The sequence below is a fragment of the Neoarius graeffei genome, chromosome 7, assembly GCF_027579695.1.
Source record: "Neoarius graeffei isolate fNeoGra1 chromosome 7, fNeoGra1.pri, whole genome shotgun sequence".
Classification (NCBI taxonomy): domain Eukaryota; kingdom Metazoa; phylum Chordata; class Actinopteri; order Siluriformes; family Ariidae; genus Neoarius; species Neoarius graeffei.
In genome coordinates, this window is record NC_083575.1 from 43,533,219 (window position 1) to 43,553,594 (window position 20,376).

Here is a 20,376-nt window from a genome sequence, read left to right on the forward strand (position 1 = left end):
ACCTTTTTTTCATCCACAATCTGCATGTATTTATAAACTGTTAAGTTATACTCACAATTTTATGCTGTGTCTGTAATCAGTGGCTCTGTTATCTTTTCACATATCTGTGTACATGTATGTTCTGTTTATGCATATGTCTACATGGGTGTTACTAGTATGTAAAGCTGATGAATTTTGAGGAGGAAGTGAGGGCTCACAGGGACCTGGATGGCTTTCTGGAGAGGGCAAGTATTCTGCTGCATGAGGATGAGGCATCGCTAGACGACGTGCTGAAGACGATGCTCCGGCACATCTCGCAGGACCCACACACGGCCGAGCCTGGCTGCAACTTTGAGGCGATCATGAGCTCACTCTTCACCGATGCCGGCTCACAGGAGGTCAATGGTAAGGGAGGGAAAGAGAAAAAGAATGTATGAGCTTTGGAATAAAGCATTAAAAAAAAAAAAAATTAGCTCACCAGGGCATGAGCACACGGTGAGTGACACACTGGGGACACTAACCACAGCCCTCTTGACAGCTATCATTCACTCTCCTCCTTCTTTGTGACCAGCGGCTTCCTCGTTTTGTAGCTTTTCAGTGAGCATAAATTAACATTTTGAAAGAAAATGGCAAAAAAGAGAGTTGGAAATAGAGATGTAAGGAGAAAAATTAAAGCCGCAAGCGGCCTCGACGGGCCCTCGCGCCAGCGGCCAAGGGGGGCGGGGGCACGCGTCCCCGCGAAATACCTTCCACAGCTTCTTCGGCAAGAGACATTACTCCCACAATGGCGACAAAGCACAGAATTGGACACATGGCAACAATAGGGTTAGAAACAGCGCCCCCCATGGACGAAAATTCCCAAAATGTGGTATACATGACATGGGAGGTAGGAAGAGGGTGGCCGTGAAGCTTGACCAAATTTGAGGAAAGATTGGATTTTTTGCCCAAAAATAGCGCCCCCAGTGGCGAAATATCACAGAAATTGGGTACCATGTCAGAAGCCCAATGAGTGATTTACTTGTGAAGTATGACCAGTTTTGAGCCATTAGAAGATTTGGTATGAATTTTTAAGCATGTAAAATTTTGCATTGAAAATTGATTGACGTATAACTTCTGAACGGTTTACGCTACGTGAAACGCATTTAGAAACTTTTGTCAGCCATGTCTGTAGATGATGTGTATCAATTTTGGTGACATTCCTATGAACGGTCTAGGAGGAGTTGCGCCGTCTTCGTGGCCATGCATTTCGCACAAAAGTGAAATTACCTCACTTCCTGTTGGGCGTGGCTAATGCATTGGCTTTTCATTTTTGTCCGGCTTAGTGAGATACATATGTGTACCAAATGGCATGCCACTACTACAAACTACATGGCAACCAGGCACCTTAATGCGGGAGGCCAAAATAACAACGAGTTAGGGGGCGCTATAGAGGCCCTGAGGGCCGCCTGGATCTGGGCTTCTGGTTCTCAGTAGCGGTGGCAGTCTAAGAAAAAGGAGCCAAATTTCGTGCGTTGTCGACCATGGCAAGCGCCCCAATAAGGGTCTTGTAAAGAGTTTGCTTGCCAAGTCTGACAAATCAGAAGCTGCAATATCATATCTGCCGTAACCAGCACCCCCAGTGGCGAAAGTGCACAAAATTTGGCGTACATGTCAGGTGAGCTATGAAGAGTTTGCGTATGAAGTTTGATGACAATTGAGTAAATAGAAGATGAGATATAGATTTTTGAAGAATAAATTTTTTGGTTTTTCCCATATCAGTAGGTGGCGCTATGCTGTACATGAGCGATTATGAGTTGGAAAAGTAAGTGTCTACAACAGCAACGCACTATCACAAGGTAGTGGTGTGAAGGAAAAGCATTATGGAATTATTTACCAAAAACCCGTTTTGGAGCAATTGCGTCGGCCAAAAACAGCGCCCCCCATGGACGAAAATTCCCAAAATGTGGTATACATGACATGGGAGGTAGTAAGAGGGTGGCCGTGAAGTTTGACCAAATTTGAGGGAAGATTGTATTTTTTGCCCAAAAATAGCGCCCCCAGTGGCGAAATGTCACAGAAATTGGGTAACACGTCAGAAGCCCAATGAGTGATTTGCGTGTGAAGTATGAGCAGTTTTGAGCAATCAGAAGATTTATGAATTTTTAAGCATGTAAAAATTTGCATCGAAAATTGATTGACGTATAACTTCTGAACGGTTAATCCTACGTGAAACGTATTTAGTAACTTTTGTCAGCCATGTCTGTAGATGATGTGTATCAATTTTGGTGACATTCCTATGAACGGTCTAGGAGGAGTTGCGCCATCTTCGTGGCCATGCATTTCGCACAAAAGTGAAATTACCTCACTTCCTGTTGGGCGTGGCTAATGCATTGGCATTACATTTTTGTCCGGCTTAGTTAGATACATATGCGTACCAAATGGCATGCCACTACTACTAACTACATGGCAACCAGGCACCTTAATGCGGGAGACCAAAATCACAACGACTTAGGGGGCGCTATAGAGGCCCTGAGCCCTGGCCAAGTTTGGGCTTTTGGGTCTGAGTAGCGGTGGCAATTCTCGGAACTGGTGCCAAATTTCGTGCGTTTTCGCCCATGGCAAGCGCCCCGAAAATGGCCCAACAGCGGAGAAAAATAAAGAAGAAGACGGAAGAAGAATAATTAAAGCCGCAAGCGGCCTCGACGGGCCCTCGCGCCAGCGGCCAAGGGGGGCGGGGGCATGCGTCCCCGCGAAATACCTTCCACAGCTTCCTCGGCAAGAGAAATTACTCCCACAATGGCGACAAAGCACAGAATTGGACACATGGCAACAATAGGGTCTCGCACTGTACGGTGCTCGGGGCCTAATAATAATAGCGAAAGTGCACAAAATTTGGCGTATATGTCAGGTGAGCTATGAAGAGTTTGCGTATGAAGTCTGATGACAATTGAGTAAATAGAAGATGAGATATAGATTTTTGAAGAATAAATTTTTTGGTTTTTCCCATGTCAGAAGGTGGCGCTATGCTGTACATGAGCGATTATGAGTTGGAGAAATAAGTGTCTACAACAGCAACGTACTATCACAAGGTAGTGGTGTGAAGGAAAAGCATTATGGAATTATTTCCCAAAAACCCGTTCTGGAGCAATTGCGTCGGCCAAAAACAGTGCCCCCCATGGACGAAAATTCCCAAAATGTGGTATACATGACATGGGAGGTAGTAAGAGGGTGGCCGTGAAGTTTGACCAAATTTGAGGAAAGATTGGATTTTTTGCCCAAAAATAGCGCCCCCAGTGGCGAAAGTGCACAAAATTTGGCGTATATGTCAGGTGAGCTATGAAGAGTTTGCGTATGAAGTTTGATGACAATTGAGTAAATAGAAGATGAGATATAGATTTTTGAAGAATACATTTTTTGGTTTTTCCCATGTCAGTAGGTGGCGCTATGCTGTACATGAGCGATTATGAGTTGGAAAAATAAGTGTCTACAACAGCAACGTACTATCACAAGGTAGTGGTGTGAAGGAAAAGCATTATGCAATTATTAACCAAAAACCCGTTTTGGAGCAATTGCGTCGGCCAAAAACAGCGCCCCCCCATGGACGAAAATTTCCAAAATGTGGTATACATGACATGGGAGGTAGAAAGAGGGTGGCCATGAAGTTTGACCAAATTTGAGGAAAGATTGGAATTTTTGCCCAAAAATAGCGCCCCCAGTGGCGAAATATCACAGAAATTGGGTAACATGTCAGAAGCCCAATGAGTGATTTGCGTGTGAAGTATGAGCAGTTTTGAGCAATCAGAAGATTTGTTATGAATTTTTAAGCATGTAAAATTTTGCATCGAAAATGGATTGACGTATAACTTCTGAACGCTTTATCCTACATGAAGCGTATTTAGTAACTTTTGTCAGCCATGTCTGTAGATGATGTGTATCAATTTTGGTGACATTCCTATGAACGGTCTAGGAGGAGTTGCGCCGTCTTCGTGGCCACGCATTTCGCACAAAAGTGAAATTACCTCACTTCCTGTCGGGCGTGGCTAATGCATTGGCATTACATTTTTGTCCGGCTTAGTGAGATACATATGCGTACCAAATGGCATGCCACTACTACAAACTACATGGCAACCAGGCACCTTAATGCGGGAGGCCAGAATCACAACGACTTAGGGGGCGCTATAGAGGCCCTGAGCCCCGGCCAAGTTTGGGCCTCTGGTTCTGAGTAGCGGTGGCAATTCTCGGAACTGGCGCCAAATTTCGTGCGTTTTCGCCCATGGCAAGTGCCCCGAAAATGGCCCAACAGCGGAGAAAAATAAAGAAGAAGAAGAAGAAGACGGAAGAAGAAGAAGAAGAAGAAGACGGAAGAATAATAATAGTGAACTCTTACAAGAACAATAGGGCCTTCGCCCATAGGGCTCGGGCCCTAATTAAGAGGAAATAGACTTGGAGGCTGTACAGCATGATGTTGACAGCAATAAAGTCAACCATCCTCTTCCCACAAATCTCAATCGAGAATGTGTTACACAGGGGTCAGAGGTCAGGCCTGACTCTGAACAAACCGTGACCGAGAAGTCAGGTGATAGTGGCTCACTTGTGTCCATGCATTTACACATCACCACTCACTGTAACTGTCATAGCCTGCCAGAGGACACCAGCTTACATGGTAGGACATGATCTCCAGTTATCCTTGTCCTGCATTCACTCCACTAACTTTTAGGATGACACTTAAGCAAAGCAAGTCACCTAAAACCAAACGGAAATATGTTAAAGAACATCCAGACGGGAACATTTTAAATACAATTAATTGGCTGTTTTACTTGGTACTAATGACCAGAATTGTTAATCATTGCACAACTTTAATTCAGACCCAATCTGCACATGCTTAAAGGAGAAGGCAAATTAACCTGTACAGCTGTAGAGCTTAATTGACTTTTGAAGCATGAAAACAATTTGTATCAACCAACCCTGCGTTAGGTATCATTTGGGTGTTTTCTGATACTTTTAAAATGGTGCCAGTGCCTGAACGAATACTTGTATATGTTTGACGACCTTAAAGAACTGCGCTTTTTTTTTTTTTTTTATAAGGCAAATTTAAACTTGAAATTGAACAATATATATTTAAGCATTTTAACCGTGTTTAAGGTAGCTACTAGCTAAATGGTAGGCATCTTCTGCCATCAAGGCAAGTGTAATGTTGACTGGTGATGGCATGTGAGGTGCAGTGATGGTTATGGTGTCTGTAATGTGTATTTCGGAGCACCATACGGCCAATATTTTCAATTGATCAGAATCTTTCAGTTGATTTTTATTAAAATGATGTCTTTTTATTATAACCTCAAATCAGAAAAAGTTGGGACGATGTGTTGAAAGTAAAACTGAAAACAATGATTTGTAAATAATCTTTGACCTGTATTGCACTCAAAACATCACATTATTTGCTGTTTTACCTCATGGTTTTTTTCTTTCTTTCAAAATCAACATTTAAATTTTGATTCTTGCATCACATTTAAAAAAAAAAAAAGTTGGGATGGTAAAGCATTTACCACTTTATAATGTTGCCATTTCTTCTCACAAGACTTAAAAAATGTCTTAAGGCACCCTCTCTTTCCACAGCCATGCCTTTGTAATGTGTGCAGAATGTGGTTCTGCATTGTTTTGTTGAAATATCCCTGGGAAAGATGTCGTCTTGAAGGCACAATATGTTGCTTCAAAATCTCCATGTACTTTAATGCTGCCATCACAGAGGTGTAAGTTACCTTTGCCAGGGACACTGACACAATCCCATACTGGGACAGACCCTGGCTTTTGGACTTGTTGCTGGTTACAGTCTAGATGGTACCTTTTCACCTTTTGGTCTGGTGCACACAGTGTGTATATTTCATCCAAAAAAAAATAGCTGGAATACAGGTTCATTTAACACGTGTGTGATGGTCCATCCCAGATGACGCTGAGCCCAGAGAAGTCAATGGTGCTTCTGGGTATAGTTAATATAACACTTCCTTTTTGCACAGTAAAATTTTCACTGGCAGTTGTGGATGTAACTCCGTATTGTAGTACTTGACAGGTTTGCCAAAGTAATCCCAATTATATCGGTTATAGATGAATGATGGTTCTTGATGTAGTGCCATCTGAGGGATCGGAGATCACTGGTGTTCAGATTAGGCTTGTGTTCCTTGCCCTTTACGCACCAAAATTCCTCCAGATTACTTGAATCGTTTAATGATGTTATGCACCATAGAAGGTGAAATATCCAAATCCCTTCGTAGCCTTCATTGAGGAACATTGTTTTTAAACATTTCAATAATTTTCCTCATGCATTTGTTGACAAACTGAGGATTCTCGGCCCTTTGCCCCTCAAAGACTAGGTCTTTTCTGGATATTGATTTGGTACCAAATCATGATTACAATCATCACCGGTTTCAAACCACGTCATTATTTAATTGTTTTACTTCGTTACTAGCCCTAAATTGCCCCCGTCCAACTTTTTTTTTGGAATGTGTTGCAGGTCTGAAAAGCAGGAATGGATGTATATTAATAAAGGAAATGAAGTTGACCAGACAAAACATGAAATATCTTGGGTTCATGCTGTCTGCAATGAAATACAAGTCAAAGTAAATTTAGTCATTACTTTTTTTTTCCTTTTTAATTTTCCATACCAACCAAACTTTTTCATGAGTGTAGAAATGTATATAATCTTATTACTGCACATTTCCTGTAAGGCTTCTGTAATACTGTATTTGCAGGGAGTCTTGCATCTCACTGTACTGAGTCCATACTGTATCCTAACATTGCAATATGTTCAATATCCTGTGAAGTAGACAACTATAATCTTTGTAGAAGCTTACATAGTTGCCTCGGTCATGCGCTTTTCGATGGTTCCTTACTTTCGCCATTGCTATAAAGTGCTGGTGACTTGTACTGAACGATTAGTTTCAGTGGGCTTTTCCACTCCAGAGGAAGAAAATATACATTTTGTCCTTTTTGTGCGTTTATTTCTTGAGAAATAGAAGAGAATGTCAACTGTGCAGGGAATGACCTGTATAAACTCAGGTTTACCGTGGTGCATTTAAGTAGAACTTAAAGCATATACGCAGAGCCATGGTCTCACTTTTGTTTATAAATGCCTTCAGACCTCAAGAATGGCACAGGAATAGTTTTAAGCGTAAACAATAAATCTAATATTGTAATTTTTATGATTAAAGTGATTTGTATAGATAGTGGGCTGAGTGAATGACCTTGACATCTGTAACGTCACAACAGGAAATCGATCAGTCTCATCGCCATTTCTGCTATACTAAAACACAGAGCTGACTGTAACTCCGATCCTCCATTTTGAGCTAATTTATCGCCATGCCATGTAGATACATTTTTTTGGCTGGTGCAGCAACACAACAGAAGGTGGATTTACGTTGCATTCATGGTCCAAGAATGTTCAAACTGCAAAGATTTGGGCGCGTTTTGTGAGAAATTCATGGACACGTTGGGCGGCTATGAAGTGGCCTGTCTTGCTCTGCACATTTTACTGAAGACTTGTACGAAACCTCTGATCTGTTGAGGAGTGTTGGCTATAAGCCTGTATTGAAAGAGGGTACAGTACCAATTAAAGAAAAATAAAACAAGAAAAGGAAAGTGACTTTAGTTGCACCAGTCCTCCTGGAGTGTGAGCCAAGGGTTGTTGGTAAAACCTGGGACGGAACATATCGCTCGGGCAGTGACCTCCCCGTGGTTGTTGCTGAAACTGGTGACGTCCCGGGTTTTAGTAATTGCCTGAGCCGAGCAGTAATGGCGGAGTACACAGTATGGAGAGAGTGAATGTAGCAGCAGTCTTATTTCTAAACTGGATATTGCTGCCATCTCGCCCTTGCGTGGAAGAAGTGAATGAACAGAGAACTGAACGAACAACTGAAAGTCAGATTGTTTCAAAACAGTCGGCCACAAGATTGGCCTTCAAGAAGTGAGAACACACAGGTAAGCTCCGACTCTCATTTGGATAAAAAAAAAAAAGCGTTGTTTACCTGTATTTAGATTAATACATGTAACTTGTATTGTGTGTTTAGGTTACCGGTATAAGATTTAATTTGCTTCAGAATGTGATTGTCTCAGTTCATCTGATTTATTTAACTAGCCTTTTACGTTTTATCAGTGAAAATGCATGCATGTACATGTATGCGTATCTGCTTTAAATCTGCCTTACAGTTTTAAGTTTATACCAGTTGTGTAGGAATCTGTACCATATTAGCACCAGGTTTCAGTACCAAGCCCTAGTGCTTAAGGACTCTACCACTGTGCCATTTTGTCATTCCAGCTTATCTCAAATATTATGCTAAGACCTTTTTTTTTTGTGAGTGTAGAACAAGCTGATAGTTTACCAGTTATTAAATCGCTTACATGATGGGATTTTGCCACACCGAAGAAATAGCAGTTGACGTTTTATAGTCCATTATATGTAAGCTGTATTTAGATTTTTCTCTTCACAGGTCAAGAGGTATTAGCCAATGTATTTTGCTATGTTTGTATTTTGTTCTTTTGTATTTTCTTATTTAAGGAACAGTGAGGAAAGAGACAATTTGAGTGTTTTTTGTAGAATTTTTTACCACCAGAAAACTGACGGTTCCGACAGCTGTGCGTGCGTGGGAGGGGTTGGTGTGTGTGGTCATCTTTTTAATGGGGACCAAATGTCTCAATAATAAGAATACGTAACAGTTTTGACCTTGTAGTGACACATACGAAGGTTCCCCCCCCCCCCCCAAACTTAAGCTGCTATTATTATTATTTTATTTATTTATTTTATTACTCATGTGAAGGTTAGGGTTAGGATGAGACATAGTATCAATAAGCTGCAGTGAGTTAATAGGGTGTGTGTGTGTGTGCGCCCTTTGTTCCAGACTGTGCCCATTTATCATTTATTCCTCCTTTATTCCTTTGGGGGAATGTTCATTAATTTGCTTATTCACTCCTAAATGTCCCTAAAACTACAGCAAAATTCATCATGTAGTGTGTCAAGTCCTAAGATTTTATCTCGCACTTCACTCTCAATGGCTGATTCCTTTATTTTAGAAGGCCTTTATATTAAAGAAAAAAAAAAAAAAAAAAAAATATATATATATATATATATATATATATATTTTTTTTTTAAATATTTATATTAGTGCTGTCAAAAATGTCGCGTTATTAACGCATTAACTTGACTCAATTTTAACGGCGATAATTTTTTTATCGCGAGATTAACGCTCTGTGACATGATGCCACGCCCCGCACAGCCAGAGTCCTCTGCCCTCCCCCGAAGAGCCACGGTGCTCGGCTTAGGTTTCGTTTTCCCATCGGCGGCTCCAGCCCCACTTTGCAGTGGCTGTGACAAGACGTGTTATGCTCTGCAATAAAAAAAAAAAAAACACTGGTACAACCAGTGTTCGAACTATGCCGATATTTTCGGGGGGTCCCTTTTTTTCCCTTGGGGGGTGCTTGCGCTTGTCTCAGAGCACGGATCTCCATCGCGCGCTCACTTCGGATATGCAAATGCTTCCCGTTACACACAATTGCTGTCAATAAACATCATTTTGCCAATATTTTAGAGACCCCCCCAACATTTCCCAAATCATGTTTTCAAGGGATCTCATGTCTGTTTCAGGGGATCTCGGATACCCCGAGTACCCCCGTAGTTCGAACGGTGAGCAAGCCCATTCACTTTTTTATGCCAAGAGAATTACAATGGTTTTTCATGTGACAAAAATGTGCAATTAAATTGCGATTAATCGCGAGTTAACTATGACAGTCGCGACATTAATCGCAATTAAATATTTTAATCGCTTGACAGCACTAATTAATATATATATATATATATATATATATATATATATATATATATATATATATATATATATTAATTATTACGTCTCAGAAAATTAAAGTTATCTTTTAACATATCATTCATTAAAGATTACATGTTTTGTGACCTGATGGTAAAAAAAGAAATGGTTTTAGGTGAATTTTTAAAAATAAGTTCATGTCCCCATTTCAGTACCCATGAGCGTGGAATCACTCATATATATATAATATGAGTAATTCCACGCTCATGGGTACTGAAATGGGGACATGAACTTATTTTTAAAAATTCACCTAAAACCATTTCTTTTTTTACCATCAGGTCACAAAACATGTAATCTTTAATGAATGATATGTTAAAAGATAACTTTAATTTTCTGAGACGTAATAAAAACATTTATTGCCAAAGTCAGAACGTAACAGAAGTGTTGTGGACACATATATTCTCAATTTTAACAATGTAGAATTACTTTTTGAAACGTAGGAAGGTGATGTTTTAGCAAATATAATTAATAAACATGTGTAGTAGAATAAACATACACATTCTTTCAATAAGATTAACATGGTATATAGCTAGATTGTAATTAATTTGTAACAGACGCGAGATGGACAATCGTAACAGAAGTAATGTAACAGACATCATTTTGGAACTCATAGGCTTGACTTTGGCATATAAATATGTTTTTATTACATCTCAGAAAATTAAAGTTATCTTTTAACATATCATTCATTAAAGATTACATGTTTTGTGACCTGATGGTAAAAAAATAAATGGTTTTAGGTGAATTTTTAAAAATAAGTTCATGTCCCCATTTCAGTACCCATAAGCGTGGAATCACTCATATATATTAAGGTGTTAAAACATAGATTATTGGTTGTTGAACTTGTTTCAAAACCACATGGATGATCCATTTCTCCTTTCCCTTGTTGCTAGGATACAAAGCTCATATGTGAGAGAGAATCTTATTAATGACATGAGTCTGAGAGCATGCAAATGAGCTGAAGTGTGATTGGATTGTGGAACGTGAACATCACAAATATGATACTGTTTGATAGTCTGTGGTAAAGCCTTGAATGGAAGCTAATTGTGAGGCTTTTAACGCATGTTATGTGTTTGTGTGAGAAATGCGTGTGCACACTCAGACCGCACAGCAACGTCTTATCAGGCAGCAGTAGATGAAATTATAGTGAAATGAGAATGAAGTTAAATTTGTGAGCTCCATCACATCTCATTCAACCAAGACACAAGTGCAATGACGAGTTACGAAGGAAAATCATATCAGGGTTGGGGTGACGCAGACCTCAGCGTCTGCCTGACAGTCCAGTCTCAATTACAGAAAGAGTGGGTATACATGAGTGTCAACATGTATCGATTTGAATTTGTGCGAGAGGAGAGTTGCAGGTTATCACCTTTTTCTGTGTCTAATCTTTACCCTTTTTTCTTCTGTGAACTTTGACCTCTGAGTGTGTCTGTGTCTCCGATTCTCTCATGCAGACAGGTCTCCCAATTTCCTTTTCTATGATAAGGGTAAGGGCATGTGAACAGATGTGACCTGCCTCCATCATTGTGACATGTCCCTCACTCCATCTGCTTCTTACACTTTGTACTTCTTTCTGTTGGAGTTGATTGGATAAGGCTTGGGTTAGATTTAGGTGTAGAATACTGTAGCATTAATAATGGTCAATGAAAGGTTCTCACAGGGATAATAAGACAAGTGTGTGTGTGTGTGTGTGTGTGAGAGAGAGAGAGAGAGAGAGTTATATGCATGTAATTCATTTATGGAGATGAGAGCTTTGGTTAATATCTTGAAAGAGGAATGATCTGAAGCGTGCACATTTATATTAGTGTGTGATGGTTAGCCTGGATATCAGTGACAAGGTCTCGGTGTGTCTGTTTTACATATATCTATACCTGTACCTATGTGTGTTGCTTCGCAGTATGAACCTGCGCATGTGATCACCATAGAGAGAGCTCTCTATGGACTAATTTGTAAATAATATCAAGAGCTGTATTCTTTTCACCAATGTTGTTCTCACTCTTGATCATCCTTTCTCTTTTCCCCTCCTATTCATTCTACCTTTCTTACTTTCTCCTGCACTTTTTCTTTGGCCCTTTTTCCCCTTTCTTGATGGTACGGAGTGTGTTGTCATGGTGATACCCATCAATCTTGGATGCGAGTGTGTGTGATGTCTTATTGATGACAGTGTAACTGTGTGCCAGAGAAATCCATCCCGCTCACTAAACAGCTCACACAGACGCGCTTGCACACGCCCACATATGCACACACACATGCACGCACGCACACAGTTCCTGCTGGCCATCCTGAACAGCTCACACCTGTCACCTTTGCCAGAGGACATGAGCGCGCGCACACACTTGCACGCGTGCTCCCTTAGCCCTCTTGTTTAGTATGCTAGACAGTGCATACCTTCATAAGAAAGGATAGACCACACACACACACACACACACACACACACACACATGCAGATTGATTTAATTTGAATTAAACATTTGCTGCTGTCTTTGGAAAGGTCTTCATTGTCACTCACTTTGGCTGCGGTGTTGTGCACTGGCCTGTAATGCCTTGCTGCTCTCAGTCTGCTTCTTTCATTCAGTGGTCTGTGTTTGACCTTTTCATCCAGTTTAATGTGATAAAAGATTAAGTAGTGATAAAATAGTTTTTTGTTATTGCATGTCATCTTTATTTCAACGTGTGTTTTTGAAATCCTTGGTTATGCTGGGGAGGTTGGGGCAGAAGGTCTAAAACCAAATTCCATGTGAATTAAACATGTTTCCATACACTTCTGGAAACTTTTGCCTTATCTGCGCATGTACAGTACCAGTCAAAAGTTTGGAAACTCCTTCAAATTCGATGTTTTTATTTATTTTTTTTCCCTACATTGTAGAACAATACTGAACTCATCAAAACTATGAAATAATATATGGACCATATGGAATTATATGCTAAACAAAAAAGTGTTAAACATGTTTCATCTTTTTAGATTCTTCAAAGTCGTCACTATTTACCTTGATAACAGCTTTGCACACTATTGGCATTATCTGAACCAGCTTCATGAGGTAGTCACCTGGAATGCTTCTCAATTAACAGGTGTGTCTTGTCAAAAATGGAATTTCTTGCCGCCTTAATGCATTTGACACCCTCAACCAGTAAAGAGTAAATAATAAAAATACAGTAAATAGCCCTGTTCAACAACTGTAGTAATCCATATTATGTCAAGAACCACTCAACTAAGTACAACCCCGATTCCAAAAAAGTTGGGACCAAGTACAAATTGTAAATAAAAACGGAATGCAATGATGTGGAAGTTCCAAAATTCCATATTTTATTCAGAATAGAACATAGATGACATATCAAATGTTTAAACTGAGAAAATGTATCATTTAAAGAGAAAAATTAGGTGATTTTTAAATTTCATGACAACAACACATCTCAAAGTTGGGACAAGGCCATGTTTCCCACTGTGAGACATCCCCTTTTCTCTTTACAACAGGCTGTAAATGTCTGGGGACTGAGGAGACAAGTTGCTCAAGTTTAGGGATAGGAATGTTAACCCATTCTTGTCTAATGTAGGATTCTAGTTGCTCAACTGTCTCAGGTCTTTTTTGTTGTATCTTCCCGTTTTATGATGCGCCAAATGTTTTCTATGGGTGAAAGATCTGGACTGCAGGCTGGCCAGTTCAGTACCCGGACCCTTCTTCTACGCAGCCATGATGCTGTAATTGATGCAGTATGTGGTTTGGCATTGGCATACTGGAAAATGCAAGGTCTTCCCTGAAAGAGACGTCGTCTGGATGGGAGCATATGTTGCTCTAGAACCTTGATATACCTTTCAGCATTGATGGTGCCTTTCCAGATGTGTAAGCTGCCCATGCCACACGCACTAATGCAACCCCATACCATCAGAGATGCAGGCTTCTGAACTGAGCGCTGATGATAACTCGGGTCGTCCTTCTCCTCTTTAGTCCGAATGACACGGCGTCCCTGATTTCCATAAAGAACTTCAAATTTTGATTCGTATGACCTCAGAACAGTTTTCCACTTTGCCACAGTCCATTTTAAATGAGCCTTGGCCCAGAGAAGACGTCTGCGCTTCTGGATCACATTTAGATACGGCTTCTTTTTTGAACTATAGAGTTTTAGCTGGCAACGGCGGATGGCACGGTGAATTATGTTCACAGATAATGTTCTCTGGAAATATTCCTGAGCCCATTTTGTGATTTCCAATACAGAAGCATGCCTGTATGTGATGCAGTGCCGTCTAAGGGCCCGAAGATCACGGGCACCCAGTATGGTTTTCCGGCCTTGACCCTTACGCACAGAGATTCTTCCAGATTCTCTGAATCTTTTGATGATATTATACACTGTAGATGATGACATGTTCAAACTCTCTGCAATTTTACACTGTCGAACTCCTTTCTGATATTGCTCCACTATTTGTCGGTGCAGAATTGGGGGGGATTGGTGATCCTCTTCCCATCTTTACTTCTGAGAGCTGCTGCCACTCCAAGATGCTCTTTTTATACCCAGTCATGTTAATGACCTATTGCCAATTGACCTAATGAGTTGCAATTTGGTCCTCCAGCTGTTCCTTTTTTGTACCTTTAACTTTTCCAGCCTCTTGTCATGAAATTTCAAATGAGCCAATATTTGGCATGAAATTTCAAAATGTCTCACTTTCGACATTTGATATGTTGTCTGTTCTATTGTGAATACAATATCAGTTTTTGAGATTTGTAAATTATTGCATTCCGTTTTTATTTACAATTTGTACTTTGTCCCAACTTTTTTGGAATCGGGGTTGTCAAGAGAAATTAGTCAGTCATTACTTTAAGACACGAAGTGTCTTTTAGTTAATTAAAATAAAGAAAAAACAAAATTTGAAGGCGTTTCCAAACTTTTGACTGGTACTGTATATGTTCCGAAGCCTCTGCCCCAGTCACCTGTCCCAGTTCAGACCCCTCTCCTTGTTTAACCCCAACCTTTCCCCACCATGCAGTGCACCTGCTCTCTGAGACGCTACAGTGTGTGACAGCTACCGCTACGGGCATCCAGTACCAGCAGTCCTGGCTCTGCATCCTGTGAGTTGGCTAGAAGCTTCTTAAGACTTTCATACTGAATAAGCATATTTTATAATGTGCTTATTAATACAGTATTACTATATTAATAAGCACATTACTATACCATAGCTATTACTATGTCATGAAATACTGGTTCAAACCAATGCTTATCTTTTGCGTCTAAAAACAAATCAAACACATTGGGTGTTGGCAGTGGTGTTGCCAAGAATTAATGATTAAAATATGTCAACAGAGCAAAATATTATAAAATTAATTCTACACTACTTTTAATCCTCTTGCATAAATCTAGCTCTGTGCACATACTGTAGTCATCTGGCTGCCAACTTTCATTCAAAAACAGAAAAAAAGCATGCTTCCAATGTGTTCTCTCTCTCTCTCTCTCTCTCTCTCTCTCTCTCTCTCTCTCTCTCTCTCTCCATAGAAACTGGTAGTTCATAAATTGTATTATAATAACGATATGTTAATATCCTTTAAGGACGAACAAAAATGCTGATGTGACAGAATTTCAGTGTATATTTGTACTTTATAAACAATCGCTTTTATGTTAAGTAAATGTTACTAAAATGACAGTAATACTGAAAAATAAGTGGAAATCAAACACTTGCACACAAACAGTATAATACTTTAAAGCCACTCCATAACTAAAGGCCATCACCAACATCCCCATACATGGGAGACATTAACACTTGTTTCAAAATTATTCATGACCCCCCCCCCCCCCCCCCCCCCCAAAAAAAAAAAAAAAATTCATTCATTTAAAAACACACACACACACACACACACACACACACACAGTACTGTGCAAAAGTCTTAGGCACATGCAAAGAAATGTAGACCAAAAATGGCTAAAAAAAAAATGTGAAATGTTACAGCATTTTAAAAAATACTATAAACAGCAGTAAGCAATCATCAATGAAGCAAAGTCAGTATTTGGTGTGAGACGACCCTTTGCTTTTAAAAAAAAAAAAAAGTAGTCTCCGGTACAATGACTGCAGTGTTGTAAGGAAATGAGCTGGAGGTTTTACTGAGCATCTTGCAGAAGCAGCCACAGTTCTTTTGTGCACTGTCACACTTGCTTCTTAATTTTGCACCAAAACCCAGTAGCCTTCATTATGTTTTCTTTTTTAATCTGAAAAGTGCTCTGCTATGTAATATGCTGCTCAGATACAACTATTTTACCCCCCAAAAATTAAATTTTGTGCTGGAAAACGAACATTTGGACTCTAAAATGTTTTTGTAATGATTCAGTAATATAGGTCAGAAAATAGAAATCTATAACAAAGTTTGTATTAAAAAAAGGATGCCTAAGACACGTGTGTGTGTGTGAGAGAAATGTATTTCAGAAACCCTTTAAGAATGCATTTGACAAAAGAACATATTGAAATTCTTCACAAGGATCGTTTAAAGGAATGCATTTAAAGTGCAGTGTGTTAACACGAGTTCATCATGACGGAGAGATGACGCCGTGTGTTTTTACAAATAAATGGCAGTTGTGTAGAGGATGTTTTGTAAATGCACGTTTTACTAAAAAGTGTCAATTTCCCTTATGTATGGAGACTTTAGGGACAACCTGTAGATTTAACATTTGACCTTGATGTTTTTTCCATATATAATGAAATGTTAGTGTATGTGTAGATACACAAAATTAGCATTCTCTCTTACAATGTATGACATCTAACAGCTGCAATGTGAAGAACTTACAAAGGCGGCATGTGTGCATCTCTCGGTTGGACCGTCCTCAGAACTGGGGGGAGAACTGTGCTGAGGTCCGCTACGTCATCCTTATACTTGCACCTCTTAAGATGGTAATACGTGTGCACACACACTTTATATGTAGACTACCCTGACCTTCTACAGTTGTATTCCCTAAAGCATTTTAGGAGCACTGCTATTCTCAGGGACTATATTTGAACCATAAATCTGGGTGTTTGTGTTTAGACTGCACTGTAATCACCTTAGCCTCTCCCTCCTATTATGTGCTACTCTTCACAGCAGATGCCACTCTCTTCCTCTGTCAAACACATACAGAGGCACATTTGTGTGCTCAATTACTCATTTCACTAAAAGCAGGATTGCTTGCTTTTACAGATTTATCTCTCTGCACATTGTGCATATTAAACTGGAGCAAAACAAACATTATGTAACTTTAAAAATAAATGTTCTTATGCTTCGATGTAATCCAGAAGAATTAGACCACACATTTCTCCTGTTCGTATGCTCACAGAAACCAAAAGGATTAGTCACTCGGTCAGAAAGCTTAAATTACAGGAATTATTAAAACAATGTCAAATAATTGCCTTGAATCATTTTGAGCAGTGCTTAGTTAATTAAGTTATAACATACAACCAATCATTGTAACTGAGCATAAGATAATGAGTACAATGGGAATTTAACATCAGTCATGCCATAAAGTAAGTGTCCCGTCTATTACATACTGTCCTTTGACCTCCTCTCCTCTTTCAGAAAAGCACTAAGACGGCAATGGAGCTCGGCCGGACGTTTGCAAGCATGTTCTCAGACATCTCATTCAGGCAGAAGCTGCTGGAGAGTAAGACTCCAGAGGAGTTTAAAGAGGCACTGGTCATTCAGAGGCACCACCTGACTGCTGCCAAGTGCAACACTACCGCTGTTGAGGAGGAAGAGACTGACCCACACAGCCAGAAGCCACTCAAGGTATGTTCAGATTCTGGTGGGTATGTGTGTACATGGCTGTGGTTGAGACATGTTTGGTTTTAATCATCTGCGTCAGATATTTTTCATTCACAGAGCATGCGTACATGCATCTGTATTTGCGTTTGTTTACATCCCAATTTTCCTTCTTGCATTGTGCTTGTGCTCGTCCTCTCTCACTTTCACTGGTGCTGATGCTTGAGTTTTTGAGTGACTGGCTAGTTATTGTCCACCGCAGAGCATGTATCAGCTTATGAGAATTAGTCTTGTTTGCTGCTCATTTTGTGCGTGCGCACGCACATGCATACACATCCACCCAGACCACCATGGCTGAGGTTTCGCGCTTGTAAAAGCCCTCCATAAGGAAGCGAAAAGGGGGCCAAATAGTTCTGTTTTTATTTTTTCACTGGATCACACATCTGAAGAACGGCAAGCAGTTGGAGGATCATTATTTTGTGTGTGTACACTAAAGGCTATTCATCACAAAGAAACAGCCACACAAAAGATCATTCTTCCCTCCCCTCTCTGTTGCTCTCTGACAAACACACACAAGTACATATACACACATGCCAGACATGCAGTGGTATAATAAATGAATTCATTGCATATAGAATGTAATGAATATAAAACCTGTGTGGGTTTATGTAAGAGTTGCTTCAAGTAGGGTGTGTGTGTGTGTGAGAGAGAGATATAATTCCACACCGAGACACATTCCTCTAGAAAGAAGATTTGATGCAGGTCACAAATAAGATATTTGACCTGTTAAAGCAATGATTGTGAAGTTTCTTTTTCTCCTATTCGCATTTTTATGTGTCTTGTGTTAATTATTTTTTTAAAAAATCCCTGTTTATTGCTAATATAGTGTATAAAATCCCCTTCAGAATAATACTGAATTTTTGATAGCTACCTCTCAAATTTGAGTTTTGTAAATCTGACAGGATTTTTTTTTCCCCCCTTTCTTCTGATGCTCTTGAGACTTTTTTCATTTGAGATGCATCATTGATCAACATCTATTACTATATCTCAGCAAGTGTTCCGATAAATGTTGGCCATCATTGCATTGTAGTGTTTTCTGCTAATGCTGTTCTGTTGCTTTAACCTTCTAGTGACATTGTAGTGGGGTATTTCTAATGCCGGGCTATCTCTCTCTCTCCAGTCTGCAGTCTCTGCTCACCTTGTGTCTCTCTCTCTGCTGTGCAGGGGGCTCTGTGTGAGTGAGATTCAACTGTGCTTCTGTACGCAAGTGTGCAAAAGTGTAGATGCCCGTGTGTGCGTTCGCGCTTGTTTGGGTGTGTGATTGGTGTGACCTGTGCGCGCGCGTATTTGTGTACATGTGTGTGTAATCAATTTTTTTTTTTTTCTTGAATGCGTGTATGTTTTTCTCTCATTTGCTTGCTTTAACTCTGTATTTCTCCTGTCGGCAGTGTGAACAGTTCTGTTAGCACAGATGCAGCTTTTCTTTAGGTTTTGCTTGTGATTCTGTAAGAGTCTTGTGTGTTAATTTATATGCTTGTGTGGGGTTTAGTTCTGTGCTTCTCCCTTTTAGAATTTTTTTTGTGTGTGTTTTTTAATGTTTTGCTCGTGTGTGTGTGTGTGTGTGTGTGTGTGTGTAATTGTGCTGTCTCCCTGTCTGTAGTGTAGAGATTTCTTCCGAGTGGGCAGAGGCATCTATGAGGATTTGTGTCGCCGCCTGCCCTTCTATATATCGGACTTCACTGATGGTAAAATACTCAAACAGGCGCGCGCGCGCGCACAGTCCATATGATGTGTATTGTGCACAAGAAAATGTATTTATAATTGTGTGTGGGTGTGTTTCAGGCATAGTGGGCAACAATAAAGCACTAGTGAAGTATATCACGACATCCATTTTCCTCTACATTGCTGTTCTGCTTCCTGCCATTGCATTTGGCTCACTCAATGATGAAAGCACAAGAGGACAAATAGGTGAAGACAAGAATGAAGAATCTCTTGCACACACACGCATGCACAAAAATGGAGGCGTTGTAGCTAACGAAAGCTTCAGATCTTACCATATAAATGTATGTAATAAAAAAATTATGATCAGATTAATACTGATAATAGATTTTCGTAGTTTATTTTAAACTAAACAATTATTCACCTCAGGCTCAGTGAATATTGGTGAATAATAGTCTCGACTTTCTCAGTTATTATTCACCGATATTCGCTCAGCCTGAGGCGAATAATTGTTTTTGTATAAATGCGCAGGTGATTTTATTTTTAAAAAAAAACATCGTATTTCAAACTTCAGCAGCATCATGCAAATGTAATAAAGGTGTGCCCAGGCTTGTGTCTTTTTATCTATGTCGAGTTACATAAAATACTTTGTTTTGAAATAGATATCACAATTCCACCTTACCTTTTTGAATAGTTTTAGACCAAACGTCATAGCATATTTAGTGCTTTTAGGAACAGCATTTTCTTTCATAATTTGTAATTCTTTCTCACTTACGGTGATGAAGTGATCGACCACCATTTTGGCAAGTCGCTTGAGGTGATCTCGAGAAATAGTCTGAATTTCTTGACCAATCAGCGCCCGTGATTATAGGAAATCACCTCAGTATTTGTACTCAATAATTGTGTAATGGGGCATGCAATTCCAGGAAAAATGTTACCACCCCAGAAAACTTGTAGGAATAGCTTTACTGCTTGACTGTTACAAAGCGTTGACACTGGAGACTCCTTCCATTAATGTAAAAGAAAAAAAAAACATCTTACAAGAAACTTCAACAATTGCACATTTTCTTTGTTAAATAACATGGTTATAATTTGTTTATTATAAGTCATATGTGAAGCATTCCTCATAC

The 20,376-nt window shown here is 39.7% G+C and overlaps 1 protein-coding gene across 6 annotated transcripts in view; it reads left to right on the plus strand.

Annotated features, from left to right (window-relative positions):
- slc4a11 (solute carrier family 4 member 11) overlaps positions 1–20,376 on the plus strand; it is a 97,250-nt gene that overhangs the window by 57,005 nt on the left and 19,869 nt on the right. For all 6 annotated transcript variants that reach the window (XM_060925715.1, XM_060925716.1, XM_060925717.1 and 3 more), the window contains 6 exons: positions 156–384; positions 14,800–14,881; positions 16,563–16,686; positions 17,345–17,554; positions 19,188–19,272; positions 19,370–19,495. In XM_060925715.1, coding sequence (XP_060781698.1) covers positions 156–384; positions 14,800–14,881; positions 16,563–16,686; positions 17,345–17,554; positions 19,188–19,272; positions 19,370–19,495 — 856 coding nt within the window. The remainder of the gene's footprint in view (positions 1–155; positions 385–14,799; positions 14,882–16,562; positions 16,687–17,344; positions 17,555–19,187; positions 19,273–19,369; positions 19,496–20,376) is intronic.